The sequence below is a fragment of the Manis javanica genome, chromosome 1 (assembly GCF_040802235.1).
Source record: "Manis javanica isolate MJ-LG chromosome 1, MJ_LKY, whole genome shotgun sequence".
NCBI classification, from domain to species: domain Eukaryota; kingdom Metazoa; phylum Chordata; class Mammalia; order Pholidota; family Manidae; genus Manis; species Manis javanica.
The window spans coordinates 82,112,978-82,128,498 of NC_133156.1; the positions used below are offsets into that span (position 1 = coordinate 82,112,978).

The 15,521-nt window shown below is 35.0% G+C and overlaps 1 protein-coding gene and 1 long non-coding RNA gene across 15 annotated transcripts in view; one reads left to right on the forward strand and one right to left on the reverse strand.

Moving 5' to 3' along the window:
• LOC118971273 (uncharacterized) overlaps nucleotides 1-13,936 on the reverse strand; it is an 83,996-nt gene extending 70,060 nt beyond the window's left edge. For 6 of the 8 annotated variants that reach the window (XR_012130260.1, XR_005059638.2, XR_012130258.1 and 3 more), the window contains exon 1: nucleotides 8,117-8,210. This is a non-coding gene — a long non-coding RNA (uncharacterized lncRNA). The other 2 variants (XR_012130265.1, XR_012130267.1) reach the window with 2 other exon arrangements.
• The window catches only part of TMEM161B (transmembrane protein 161B), a 69,491-nt gene continuing 62,255 nt past the window's right edge, over nucleotides 8,286-15,521 (forward strand). For 3 of the 7 annotated variants that reach the window (XM_037012089.2, XM_073234325.1, XM_037012085.2), the window contains exon 1: nucleotides 8,391-8,424. Coding sequence is in view for 2 of the 7 variants with exons in the window: in XM_017653593.3 (XP_017509082.3) it covers nucleotides 8,422-8,424 (3 nt within the window). In the remaining 5 variants the exon portion in view is untranslated. Of the gene's footprint in view, nucleotides 8,425-15,521 lie in introns of all 7 variants that reach the window. The other 4 variants (XM_017653593.3, XM_037012084.2, XM_073234332.1 and 1 more) reach the window with 3 other exon arrangements.

Here is a 15,521-nt window from a genome sequence, read left to right on the forward strand (position 1 = left end):
CAACATGGATAGACCTAGAGGGTACAAGTAAAATAAGCCAGGCAAAGACAAGTGCCAAATGACTTCAGTTATTTGTTGAGTATAAAAACAAAACAAAACTGAAGGAACAAAATAGCAGCAGACCCACAGACTCTGAGAAGGGACTAGTGGTTACCAAAGGGGAGGGGTTGGGGAGGGTGGGTGGGGAGGGAAGGAGAAGGGGATTAAGGGGGACTAAAATTCACAACCACAATATAGGTAGATTATGGGGAAAGCAGTACAGCATGGAGAAGACAAGTAATGACTCTACAGCTCTTACTATGCTGATAGACAGTGACTGCAATGAGGAGGTGGTGAGGACTTGATAATATGGTTGAATGTTGAAACCACAATGTTGTTCATGTGAAATCTTCGTAAGATTGTATATAAATTATACTTTAATTAAAAAAAGAAAGAATGCATTTATTATTAGGCTTGTATTCCAGTGTAAATCAATTTTTGAACCTTAGGACAATATCACACTATCCTAATTACTATAGCTTTAAAATATAGGCTTATTGAGATAATTCACATACCATACAATTCACCCATTTAAAGTGTATGATAATGGAATGGCTTTTAGTATATTCAGATATATGTAACCATCACCACAGTCAATTTTAGAACATTTTCATCACCTCAAAAACAAACCTTATGACCTTTAGCTGCCACTACTCTACATCCTTATCTCCCTAAACCTCACCATCCCTAAGCAACCACTCATCTACTGTCTCTGTAATTGTGGACACTTCGTATGAATGGAATCACGTAACTTGGTTTTTTGTGTTTAGCTTCTTTGACTTATATAGTTTTTTCAAGGTTCATCCATGTTATAGCAGGTTATCAGTACGTCATTCCTTTTTACAGCCAAATATTCTGCTGTATGGATATACCACATTTTGTTTATTCTTTGATCAGCTGCTGGATATTTGTTTTGTTTCTACCTTTTGGCTATTATGAACATCTAATTGTTCTAATTTTATAATAATTCTTCCTGACAAGTCTTCTCTCTTAAATCTTACATCTTTTTCTGGATGTTGACATTTTTGACCCTTTGGTGTTTCATATAAACTTCAGAATAAGTTTTTCAATTTTCCAGAAAAACTCATTTGGCACTTCTATTGCAACTGTTTTCATTATTTAGGGGGAATTGCTGTCTTAACTCTGGAGTCTCTTAATACTTGAATATGGCATATTTTTCTTATTATTAGATATTCTTTAATGTCTTTGAATAATATTTTGATTTTTTCCCTTTAAAGATCTTCTATATTTTTAGATTTATTCTTATGTAATACTTTTATTTTTAATAAAATATTCATATTTTAAAAATACGGTTAGTATCTTAAAAAAACATTTTCCAAAAGTTCATTTCTGCTGAAGAGAAATACAACTCACTTTTGTATGTTATTATGTCCAGAGTCATTGCAAAGCTCTTACTTTGATAATTTACCTGTAAGTTATGTTTCTTCATTTCCATTCTATCTTTTGTTTTTATTGTTTTACTAGTGGTTGGGATCTCCAATATGATACTTGTTCCTGATTCTAAGGGACTGCTTCAAAAATATCATCTTATATGTTTGTCATACCTTTTGTTGATTTAAGGGAGTTCTGCACAATTCTAATTTGGCAATTATGTTTTATCCATATCTTTGCAAAGGCTTTTTTTTGCACCTATTCAGATAACCATACGATTTTTCTCCTCTTAACATGCTAAAATACATTGCTGGGTTAAATTCAACCTGATTGTGTTATATTATCTTTTTGACGTATTTGCTGGGTTCTGTTTGCTACTATTTAGAATTTTTGCCTCTATCTTCTGGCTAACAAAATGAAAAGAAGAGTGTTCTCACTTTTTGTACTGCAGAATAGATTGTGAACGTTTGGCAAAACTCCCTGGCTAACATGTTTTCTTTTTTGGAAAATTTCTACTGATTCAATCTCTTACACAGTAATCAGACCATTCATGGTTTTCTATTTCTCTTTAAATGATATTTGAAGTTACATTTTTCTGGAAATTACTTCACATATTTTCCCATTTATTATAATAAAATTGTTCATGGTATTTCAATCTCTATAGCATTTGTAATAATATCCCCATTTTCATTTCAAATATTCTTTGTGTGTGCTTTCTTTCTTGGGTAATCTTGTCAAAGATTAGTCAGTTATTATTAAAAGATACAATATGTAAATGGTATCTACTTTGTTTCCCCTCTCTATTGAATATTTTGTTTCATCATTCATTAATTTTACTTCCTTTATTCTTTTCCTAATCCCCCAGGTTTAGGACAAATTCTTAGCTCTTTAATTTTCAGTCTTCTTTAGGTATTTAAAGTTTTCAGTTTCCTTGCAAATACTGCTTTAGCTGCATTCCACAGGTGTTAGTATGTAGTATTTTTGTCATTGTTCACTTCTGAATATGTTTTCTATTTTTCACTGAGAATCCTTAAATTTGACTCATTTTATATGGAAATAGGTTTATTTTATAAATATGTTTTCTAGACTTCTGTTGATTGATTTCTAACTTAATTATACTGTGATTAAAAAATGTGATCTAAATGACAATCCTTTGAAATTTTAAAAGATTTTTTATGGCTAAATTTTATGGTTCATGTATACTTAAAATATTTGTTATTTCTAATTTTTAGTAATGATATACTAGGTAATTTAGTTGTTCTGAGAACAATCAGAAAAGTTGGACAAAATATAAAACAATCATCTGAAGTCATTAGAGAGCTAATGAAATACTGAAAAATTCAGAAGAAGATAAAGCAAGGGTTTTTGAACCTAAATTTATAATAGATTTTCCTCTGGGGTATCTGCTGCTTCCTGTGAATATGGCTGAAAAGCTGAACAGAGCTTCTGACTAACTCATGAAACTAAAAAGACAAAAATTACAGCTCAGGGCCTGATCTTGTAAACCACAGGATTCAGGTTCAAACCTCAAAGGTCTGTATCTTGGGAAAAAGTATGAACTACAAGTAGACCTGCTCAAATTCCAACCATCAAAATCACTGACTAGATTAAAGTGATTTTGAATTACTAGTGTCCAAAGCTAGTGCCAGAAGACACAATCCTTTCTTCAAGATTATCACTGCTCTAGAACTCAAAGTATAATTTCTTCACAGATTAGTTCTGGCATTCAATCAAAACAATGTAAAATAACATAAGTTAACAAAAGTTTTTACATAAAGATAAACATACAAAGAAACTTAAAAACTGTAAGTAATATAAAACAAAGAAAACTGTAAGAAGAAATGAGACATAAAAGTGAATAGGACAATATGATAAACAAAAATCATACCAAAGAAGCTTCAGACAAAAGCAGACCCCACAGTTACTAGACACAGATTTTAAAATAATTATGCTTTTGTTTAAGAAAATAATAGATCAGATTGAGATAAATAGAAACTGCAAAACAGAACTAAATAGAAGTGCTTGAACTGACAACAACCAAAAAGGTAACTGAAATAAATGCTTTAACAGATATGTTTGACAGAAAGTTAGAGACTTTTTAAAAGAAAACTGTAAACAGTAAACTGAAAGGTAAGAATTATCCAGAATGTACTATAGAGACACAAATGAATGGATACAAAAGATATAAAGTGAAATGATCTAACATACATTTAAGTGGAGTAAGAGAAAAGGCCCACAGGGAAGCAGGGAAATAGGGGAGAGGGATCTAGGGTAGAAGCAGTGTCTGACAGGAGCTGAGAATTTTCCAGAACAGAATAAGGCCATTAGATCCCAGATTCAAGCAGCATTACAAACTTCAAAAAACAAACAAAGAAAACATTTAGTTAGAACATAATAAAACTGCTTCACATTTAAGACAACCACCTTAAAAGCAGCCAGGAGAAAAAAAGATATTATCTTTAAAGGGGCAAAATAAACTGACATTATTTATTTAAAAAAAAATTATAGAAGCCAGAAGCAATGGAATGTATCTTCAAAATGATAAAATAGCTGCTAATTCAGTAAAAATATTATTTGAAAATGAAGGTGAAGTATTTTCAGGATACAAGAACTGAATTTGTCACCTACAGACATTTACAAAAAGAATACTAAAGCATGTTTTTTAGGAAGAATATGATCTCAGATGGAAGCAAAGAAACTCAAAAGAGCCATGAAGCACAATAGACAAAGTAGATGTTTGAGTAAACACAAATGTACATTGTATAAAAACAAAAATCTCTGATGCATTTAGGAAATATTGAGTACACACACACACACACACACAAAATGTATTATATAACATGGAATGGGTTGGTACATAAAGTTGATACATTCTCAGGTCCTTACATTGCCCAGGAAGAGGTAAAATACAAATTACTAAAAGAATATATTACTTTCAAGCTTATAGGGTGGGAGAAATAGATTAAAAATAATCTAAAAGAAGGCAAAAAAAGAAAAAATCCTTTTTTGAGATTTTCAGATGGGACAAAAAAGAGCAAAGAATGATAGACTTAAATCCAAGCATATTAGTAATTATGTGACATGTAAGCTGACTGAACACTTCAATAAAAAAATAAGTATTATCAGAATCATTTTAGAAAATGTATTATTTCCTGTCACTCTTCAGGCTAAAATGCTTTTTCCACTGCATTTAGAATAAAATTCAAACCGTTTCTTGACTTTCAGTGCCAACGTAATTTAGTTCTTTACTACCCAAACTTATTTTCTTAGTCACTATGCTCCAACTAGGCAGGCCTTCTTTCAGTTCCTGAAATATTCTAACCCGGTCCACAACTTAGGGTTTTGCATTATTGTCCCTTCGGGAAGCAGTGACTCCCCCAGTTGTTGCAAAGTTGGATACTCCTGCCAAATAGCAGCTTAAATGGCACTTTCTTAGCTTTCCTTAGACACCTCACTGAAAACAGTCATTTATCTTAATTTCCTACTTAGCACTATTATTTTATGTTTTTCTTATTTATTTATGGTCTACTGCTACCAAAATATAAATTCCCTGAAAGGACCATGTCTGCTCAATTTACCACTGTTTCCCAAAGTCTAGAAAAACAAATGGAATACGTAGATACTCAATAAATACTTGATGAATAAAATTAATTTAGGTCTTAAACAGATGGGTTCTTTTGGTTTTGTTTATTGCTCTTAGTAGTGGTTTAGACTTTCCTGATACTAAAAGGTATGAAATGATACCAAGATCTCATTCATGTACATTAATGATCCTTGAAAATGTGCATTGTATAATTTGTATAGAATTTACAGGATTTCTACCAATTAATCAGGTATGTGTCATAGTCCAAGATATAACTATGGTAACATGTAAATAAAGGAAAGGTTCAGAGGAAAGCTTCTGATTATTAAATTATTGCAATATTCTTCCGAAGAACATGTTTGTTGTTCCCAAATTAGAAAGATGAGGGTAATATAGGTAGAATGTACAAAGCATAATTTTTGGGGGAAAAAAAGAAATCTCCTTTCATCCATTCTTAAGTAAAAGAAAATAAATTTTTAAAACATTGTTCCCCTACAGAAAGATTGTTTTAAGAGGTAATTCCAGGAATGATGACTGATATATTTTGGTTACTTTTTACTCTTTATGATGTACTTAACATTTTTTTCAAGTTGAATCAATCATACTGGTCACAAGTTTGCATCTTCTTCTATTAATTTAGAAAATAAACCTTTTCCAATAAAAAGACTAGTCTAAGAAGGGCCTTTACAAAATAGCTAGATAATATTCCACTGAGTATACAAGATAGAATTCGACCAACCTGTAATAGTTAAAGATTGTTCCTACTTTTCTTTTTACTATTCTAAGTATTGCCACATCTAACATTTTTGTTCATAAAGCATTTTAGGAGTAATTTAACTCAAGTGATTTTGTCCACAACATTCATTTAAATAGAATTTCTTAAGGGGAATGGAGCAGGTAACACAAAAAGAAGGTCCTAGCCCTCCAAATATTCGTATCTAATTAGGTAAACAATATACATTGTGGGGAAAAATTACAAAGGCACTGAATAAGAAAGCATATAATATTTATTAAATATTGTTAACAAATACATTTATAAATATTTATTAAATATAAGAAAAAGCAGTGGAAATTTCTTAGAGGAATTAATGAGGGAAACATTTTGTAGACTACGGAGATGGACTTTGAAAAAGTGTTAGGTCTTAAAGGTTGAAAGTGTTCCAGGTCAGCATGGGTGTTAGAGGAGGTAACTTTTGTTGGTGTTCTTAAGTATTTGTGAACAATTGTCAGAACACTGCAACTCATCACAAAGCCCTAATAGTAAGCAACCAAGACTTTTGTCAAAGACTGGACTCCTATCTCCCTTGCCAAAACTACATGATTTATTTTTTAATCTCCATCATCCACATCTTTTTTTCCCTTTCATAATTCTTCCTATTTTGTATCTTTGTCAAAGACTCTCATCTAAGTAAAGGAAATAGGGAAGTCTCTCTACTTCAAGGCATGCAACCAATACAAAACATTACAATTACTTTATAGGATAAAAAAGACTGGGAGATGGATGCTGCCTTAGTACATTGTATGTACTTTAATCTTAAAAATGTAACTTTAAATAGATTTTCCACACTGTAACAGAAATAGGAACATTAAAGGATATTATTTAAGGGTTATTTACCAACTTGACAAATACCAAATAAGGAACACAGAACTCTATGATCTATTAAAAATGATAAGCAGACAACGAATACTATGATTTCCTTTCACGCTTTTGCTCTGGCAGGAATGGATTCCACCCTACTAATAGTTCCAGTCTTACTGTCAGATAGAAGATGCTTTCTGAACTTCAGTGAGGATGCCAGCTTTAGGACAGACATAAGAACCACAGTGTCAGAAATCAAAAAGGCAGACGTCACAGGATGTGTTGTTATGGACAGACTGACAACCACTTCCTTCTCCATCTTTTCCTCCTTACGTACAGCAGCTGCTTCCCACAGACATACCTGCAGAACCACTCCAATACTTCTCTATCACACTTAACATCTGCAGATGCCCTGGGGCATGTCTACTTACAACCTTGTTCCCTTACAGAAGTAGAACACTCAGAGTTTTGGACTCATCCTCAGCAGTGTGGTCTCACAAACTATTTCCCAGCCTCACTACACCTCCAGCCGTTTTCAATGTTAATACTTATGATTCCAGTATCTTCTGTAATTGTAACGCTACTTACCCCCCCCCTCACAAAACTTAAAAACAACTCATACACTCTGTCTCTAGCCCTATTTCTTATATATGGCAACTGCCCTGTGCATGCTTCTTTTGGATGCCTCCGAACTCTGTTCCCAGAGTCTTTGGACCTATTTTATAGCTCATGCTTCAGGTACTTTAATAGGGAGGGTGTAGCTTAACCTCTGAAGCCACCCCTGCCTGCCCAACCTTCTTAACCTCTGAAGCATCCTAATTTCCCTCCCCAGTTCCGGCGTTATGACAAAACTAGACACTATAGCAAAAAGATCTCAGATGAAATTGAATACACAGTCACAACTTATATCCATTTCAAGTTTGTCTCCAGTACTGTCTTATTATAGCCAAATAAAAAGGCCAAGAGAGTTGATGGGTACAGATTTGAGGAAAACAACAACACCACAAAATTAAGAGGTAAACGGGAGTTTAACTTTTTTCCAGTTGATGATACGTATTTTTTAAACTAAAAGGAAACCGTCCACATTGGAATGTATTAAATAGGCAGAATTCTCTTCCTGGTTTCTCTGCTCTTGTAGATATTCTCCTGGCTTCAGCAGCTATCTGTTAAAAGTGAAGAAACTTCTCACCATCAAATTCCACTGCCCTGTGGGAAGAGCTGGAGGGCCCACTAAAGCAGGAAGCACAGAGACAACAGAAGTTGTGGACATCCAGAAAGTCTCCAAGGAGGAACAACCAGAAGACGAGAAGATACAAAGAGTAAGGGTGTGGCTGAGCTAGGCAATTACTGTGTTGTCCGGGCACGAGCTCGGCCCGTGGTTTTAAATCCGCTGGGTCTGGGGTCAGCTCCCGTCCCCTTCGCCTCCATCACCGCCTAGAGTGAGGACGCGCTCCTGCCCCGACCACCCAGTCTACCTCTTGGTCCTCATAGGCGCGGCTTCGCCGCGCCGCCCGCCCACCTACCTGCGCTGCGCCTGCGCCTCCCCTGCGCGCTCTCAAGGTCAGTACCACCCCCAGCTTCTAACCTAGCGCCCACGGAAGTGGCCCTATAGGACGTCCTGCGTATCCTCACCTCTGCGTGGCGTGGGGTCGCCGGCGTTCAGTAGAAGGGTGGGACTTCCTGTCCCGCGGGGGCAGGACTTCCGACAGAGCCGGAAGACCTTCTCCTTGGCGGTGTCTAGAGGTGCCCGGCTGCAGGTTACACCGGGGAGGTCCGGGACGGTCCCGGTGAGTCCAGGGCATCTGGTCAACGACCTGTCCTTGGCGCCATGGTGAGTCCTCCTGTGAGGGCTGGAATACTAACAGTGGGGAGGAAAGGGCCGGAAGGTCAGTCCTGTGAAGGAGCGGGTCGGGTGCCCAGCGGAGGATGGAGTGGGAGGGAGCAATGGGGATGAGCCTCAGGGTATGACCTACCACCTGCCCCGGGGCACTGGAGCCCCTGCGCCCCCGAAGAGGCTGGGTAGAATCTGTTCTACCCAGTCGCGAGATTTGTCCAGGAGTACGGAGTAGGTAGTCAGAATGTTCGTGGCCCTTTGACTACGGTGTGTGGCGTCAGGTGGTTCCAGAGTTGACCTTGCCTAGTTGATCATTCCCTCCTTTCCCTCCTCAGCTGCACGGCAGCAGAATTCCACGTGGATTCAAAGGATCCCCTTTTTGTAGAGGATCAACACCTGTCACTTAAAGAAAAGGCTGCATGTTTTCCAGACTTGGCCCTTTTAATTGGGAAGTGTCAGTGAAAGAAAAAAACCCAGCTTAGTAAGGAGAGATTTTATCGAAAATATTGCAAGGACATGGGGGAAGAGACTATTACAATAGAGAGAATGCCGGACTATAAGATCTGCAAGAGTCTTAAAGGTTGGGGAAAAAGGGTCTTTCTTTTATAGGGAGGAATAAACAAGGTAGGCAAAAATTATGTAGGGAGAAATGAGATGAAAGAGTAGTATGATTGAACAGTAGGTGAGAAATTATTTTACCCTCATGCCAGCCTGTTCCTGAGAAGCTGTTAAGGAGGAGTTGTATAGACTGTTTCAGCCTAAGGGTGGGCCAAAGTTCCAGGATCTGAGGGAAGAGGATCTTAACCAGGATATGGATAACAACTTTTTGTTCTGATTGATATATGGGAACAAGCAGTTAACATACTAATTTAAGAAGCAGAGTATGGGATTGTGCAGGCTCTGTCTGCCTTGTTACAGGTAAATAAGGGAGACATCTGTGAATCTTAGTCCTATGGGACTGATGGTTCATTGCAGTAAGCAATTTCCAGTACAGAAAAGTGCCAGTTGGAAGGTATTTCTTAACCTTTGCTATTTTTCAAAATAGTAGTGGTGTGGAAAAGTTCAACATTGTTAGTGACATGACTGTATAAAAGATTTCAAATCCTTATCTTGAAGGGATTTTGTCTTGCAATTTAACTTAAGTTTGCTGTGCTTTTTCAGGACCAATGTTGACCTCATTCAGCTATTGTGTATAAGCAGGGACTTTTGAATGACTTTTAGACACTTAACTGAATGTGAAACAAAGAACTTCAAAATAATGTGGTTCCTGGTCCACTTTGCCAGCTAACCTATGACTCTTTTGGGCATTGTGTGTATATGTTTTAATTTCAGTGAGTAATACAGTTTGTGTTCATCAAGATTTTCTTTTTCCTTTTAGGCAAATATAGGGAACAGTAGAATGAGAAGAAACCAAAGATAGTAATTAACCTAACCACCCCATTTTCCTGTGATTGTATATAAAGAAGAATCTCAGATCTAGAAATAGGCAGTGATTTATTTAAGGTAACAATAATTTGGCATAGTCTAGACTAAAACTCAGATCTCCACTAATTAAAATAAGCTCAATTTTTAAAATTTTGGTGTGAAAAGTTGAAGATTGAGTGTAGAAAAATCCTTATGTTTATTATAGTCGCAGAGAAGCTGAATGTGAACTTATTTCCAGTATTCTATAATACTAGAAGTAGAAACCCTCACCTGCAAGCTCGAAATAGTTTTGTTTAAAGCTAAAGTAAATAAACTCATGTTATTTCTCAAAATGCCAGGTAAGAGAATGTCATCTGGAGAATACCATGGGCCAGGTAGTTGACTCTCTCCATTCTGGTATTGCTTGCATTTCTGAGTTAATGTGCTTTAACTCAGCTTTAGCTTTTCCAGCTATGAAATTGATAATGTCTGTATATGCAAGTGTGGTCAATGCTTGGAATCCTTTAAAAGAAGGGGCTTAGCTCTTAAATGAAATGAACAAGAGTTGCATTTATTTAGGATTCAGCTTGAATTGAAGACTTTTGCACTGCTTGTGCCTAATGATACAGTGAAAAGAATGTAATACTGAACTCAGAAGACCCAGATTGCCCATTACAAGTTACATGAATTTGGCAAAATCATTTGGCAATTTAGATAAGAGAAGTGGGACTTGATGAGGATTAAAACGCCTAACTCCTGTTGATTCTATGACTTCACTCAGGACTTTTTTCAGAATAGGAACTTGTTTCTGATTAAATAAAATTTAGTCATTTCCACTGTATTTTTCTTTGCCCTTTTGATTATTCAAGTTTGATTTGTTTTATTCTCCTTTTCTTTGTACTTCATGTAGGTAGTGCTTGGAATTTCAGTCCATATATTTAGCCATGTATTTTACTACTGTCCTAAATACTATTCCAGAATGGAAAAGCAAAGCCTTGGGACACCTTGGTTTTATTTCTGTTTTAATTGATATAAACTTTATTCTGTTCTCATATTTTCTCATACATTACATAGAGCAAAACTCAGTTAATGCCTCTGCATGTGATAAGGGTCTCCTGTTGTAAGCAAATGACAATAGGACTGTAATCCAGACTAAAAATACAGTGTATTCACTCTTAGTTTTTTTTTGCTTTCATGTTGTGAAAATGGATAGTCTGTAGAAAATTTACTAGAGGAATAAAACTGTTCTATACTCTTCTTTTTGAAAATTACAGACCAACTTGAATTGGGTCTTTCCACCATTTATACTGATTTGTGGGAGAAGAGTAGATTAGAGCTAGCTTCTAGAATTGCAGGTATCTAATGGCTTGTTGTATATATGTATATATATATATATATATATATATATAGCATCCTGTGGTAACATTTACTGCTAGGATTGAGCTATGGTCTGTTGGAAAAAAAAGGTTGTAAACCTCTATCTTAGTCATTCAGTTAATGTACAAGATTTTTGTTGGGGGAGGAGAAGTGTTGGGAAGAGAATGTGGTAAACGTTGTAAGAGAAATACATGTAATGTTCTTAGAGAGTATAGAGAAAAGAAATTAATTCTAATGGAGGGGTGAGAGTCAAGTAGTAGGTGACTTCAACAGAGTTTTGAAAAGTAGTTAGGACACGAATTCTCAAACTTGAGTTTACATAGGATTCACCTGTAATGCTTGGTAAAAATACCTGTCTGGACCCCATTATTGTGGGGTGGCATTTCAGAATCTTACTTTTAATGAGCTTTACACTTAGACTGAAATTAGTTGTCCTTAAACCACATTTTGAGAGAACTCTAACGCAGATATTAGAGACTTTAGTGGAGACACTGGAAGTTTTTATACTATCTTAGTAGTAATCAGACATCTGCAGTTTGTTGATGTAGTGAATTACTCTAACTGATCTTTGAATGTTGACCTAGCCTTTCATACCTAGAATAAATCTCACTTGGTCAGGATGTGTAATTCATTTTACACATTGTTGGTTTTGATATCCATATATTTTGTTTAGGATTTTTTGCCTCTATGTTCATGAGAGATACTGGTCTGTAGTTTTCTTTTCTTGTAATGTATTTGCCTGGTTTTGGTATTAGGGTGGCTTCATAGAATGAGTTTGGAAGTATTCCTTCTGTGTCTATCCTCTGAAAGATTATAGAGAACTTGTATAATTCTTCCTTTTGTTTGGTAGAATTCACAGTGAACCCATCTGGGTCTGGTGTTTTCTGTTTTGGAGTTATTAATTATTGATTCAGTTTCTTTAATAGATACAGACCTATTCAGAATGTCCATTTTTTGCATCAGTTTTGGCAAATCGTGTCTTTCAAGGAATTGGTCCATTTAATTTAAATTATAAAATTTGTGGATCTTTTGAATTGTTCGTAGTGCTTCTTTATTATCCTTTTAGTGTCCATGGAATCTGAGGTGATATTCCCCTCTTCACTTTCTGATTTTAGTAATTTTGTGTCTTCTCTTTTTTCTTGGTTAGCCTGGCTAGGCGCTTACTGATTTTTATTGATCTTTTCAAGGAAGAAGCTTTTGGTTTCATTGTTTTTTTTTTCTCTAATGAGTCCCTGTTTTCAGTTTCACTGATGTTTGCTCTAATTCTTATTATTTCTTTTCTTCTGCTCACTTTGGATTTATGCTCTTTTTCTAGTTTCTTAAGGTAAACTTCTGGATGGTTGATTTTAGACCTCCTTTGCTAATATATTATACATTCCATGCTATACCCTTCCCTCTAAGCACTGCTTCTATTGCATCCCATAAATTTTGATAAGTTGTGGTTTCATGTTAATTTAGTTCTGAGTATTTTAAATTTCTCTTGGAATTTCCTCTTTGACTCATGTTTTATTTATAAATGTGTTGTTTAATCTCCACATATTTTGGGATTTTCCACTTTGATTGGAAATTGATTTGAAATTTAATTCCATTGTGATCTGAGAGCAGACATTGTATTATTTCTGTTATTTTACATAGGTGGATTTTATGGCCCAGAATACTGTCTTGGTGAATGGGCATGTCTAGCTTGAAGGATGGGTCTGGTCAGTTTTTGTCAGTTAATCACAAAGTAGCAAATATTTGAATTTCTTCTTAGTTCTCTGACTTTTCCTCTTTCACTACTTCTTTCTAAAAGCAGCTTAGTTTAGATAATATACCATTCTTTTGGTTAGCATTTGGTTGATTCAGAGTTGATTCTTAAGATTGGTTTATGCTTTAGGCTTTGGTCCACTTATTAAATAATTAATTTTTTTGTTTGCTCTGAGATAAAAACATAAAGCAAATTTAGTTGGTTTTTAGAAAATCAGAAGATACAGAGAATTTATTGTTTCCTTACTGTTGTGCCATGGTTTTTTGCCCCTGTTTCTAAGTCAAGAATGAATACAGCTTGCCCCAAAGGAACTTTGAATAAACTTGTCTGTAAGTTGCATTCCTACTCCTTCTATACTCTACCCTTGAGTTACAAGAAAAATAAATCTTTAAAGCCTTGGTTTTGATTGAAATGATTATAGCTTTTGTTTCACCAAACAAACATGCTGTCATCTCAAAAGTATTTGTTCAATCATTCATTATTTATTAAAAGCACCATTTGTATGTCAGGTACTGTTCTTAGCAACAGGGATATAACTATTTATAAAACAGAGACAATCCTGCCTTTATGGAACTTAAATTTTTTGGGAGAATGATAATAATCAAGTAAGATATAATATATGTTAGTCATGATTAGTTCAACAAAGATAAAGGAGAGCAAAGGATAGAAAATTATTGGGGTAGTTATTTTAAAAAGTGCATTCAGGGAAAGCCTCAATGAGGTAACATTGGAATAAGTGTGTGTGTGTGTGTGTGTGTGTGTGTGTGTGTGTGTCTATTTAGTCTGTATGCCCAGTATCTATGAGTACCCTAAAAACTTATTGTAGTATCAGACTCAAAGCTCATATTGTCTTTATTTATATAATCTTTCGGTAAAGTTACACATTATCATTTTTCCAAACAGTGAACAGGAAAATAATAGAAATGTGCTTTTTAAAAAAAGTACAGAGATACATATTTTATTTAATAGATTGCACTTTTGTCCCACATACTTTTAGTCTTAATACTTCCTGAGACAATACAACTCATCCTCTCAAAAATCCTGATTTTGTATCTCTTCTTTTACTTATATAAAAACTTAATAGCTTTATTGTTAAAGTAGATTAAATATCTTTTGGCCATAAACCAAAGATTTAGAAAAACCTGAAATAATTTCAGCTTTTGGTGCTTTGATATTGAGACTCAGGATCTTAATGTCTGATTATGGGCTTTTTTTTCTTTTTAATCACTTAGATTAAAAACCATTTACACATGTTATCTTTAAAGATGACTTTGGGAAAAGTACAGTAAATATATGGCATTGAAAGTGTGAACTAAAACTAAATGACTTTTATAGTTTGACTCAAGATTCTGTGATTCTGAATATGTGAATTTATGAATGTTGTTGATGTACATTTAGTTGAATGTACATTGAGTGGTCAAGGAGGGAATATTCAGTTTGTATAGTGTAGAAGAAGAATTTCATAAAGTATTGACTGGACTAGGTCTTTAAGAGTAAGTAGAAATATGTCAGATGGATAAGAAATTGAATTTTACTTTTCCTTAATAACAATCATAGCTGCATTTATTTAGCAGTTAATATTTATCTACTTATATTAACTTATATAAATCCTTATGTAGTTAAATCTTTTTTTCTTTAACCTTGTTTATTTTCACCCCTCCAATTTTGCCCACTTTTTTCTTTTAACCTTTATTTACAAATGTGAAAACGGAGGAACAGCATGATCAGAATAACTCATCTAAAATCATACAGCTGGTGGTGGTGGAATTTGACTTTGAACCAGGCTTTTGGCCACTGTACTGTTGTGCTAGTCTTATCGCTTATCTTTGAAAAGTACACTTCAACTTACGAAAAGATTGAATTTCAAAATATTTTTCTATAAAAATAATATATTAGTGATTCTATTTCTAGAATCCCAACTTAGTTAATATCTATTATAACATCTCATACAGTATTAAGGAAATTAATCATTACTGTCATGCATAGCACTAATGATTGGCCTTTCTAACTGAGGCGCCAAACACATAAGGGCCTGCTGCAGTAAGTCACATTATATAGGAGTTCCTTTGTATTATTTCCACCTTACCTGTGTCCAGTTAAGGCACTTCTCACACCAAAACATTAGTTTCCCTTAGGCCTGGAGATGGACTTGTCATAACACTGATGAGGTGAGGAGCGATTAGAACACGGGATGAGCAGCTGTGGTGAATTGGAATTTCTTATCATTCTAAGCATTTAGTGTGTCACACTTGTTCTAAGCCTTTTTCACAGCTCATTTTTTTGCTTGAGAGCTCAAAGGATTGGCTTGCTCCTTTTCTTTCACTTGGACTATGTTTTGCTCACAACTAGAATTTTGTTTTCTCCTTGAGTTGCAAAGAAGAGTATAGTTTTACAGAGTACCTTCCCTTCCCTCCATATATTCAGCACACAGTAAATGTTTTTACTGCTAGGAGATTTTTAAAAGTCATCTTCCCACGTTACTTCCAGCTGACCATAACCTAACTGTCTGTCTGAATATACCATAAAGGTCATTTAGGAAAAAAATAGAAGCTCTCCATGATAATGA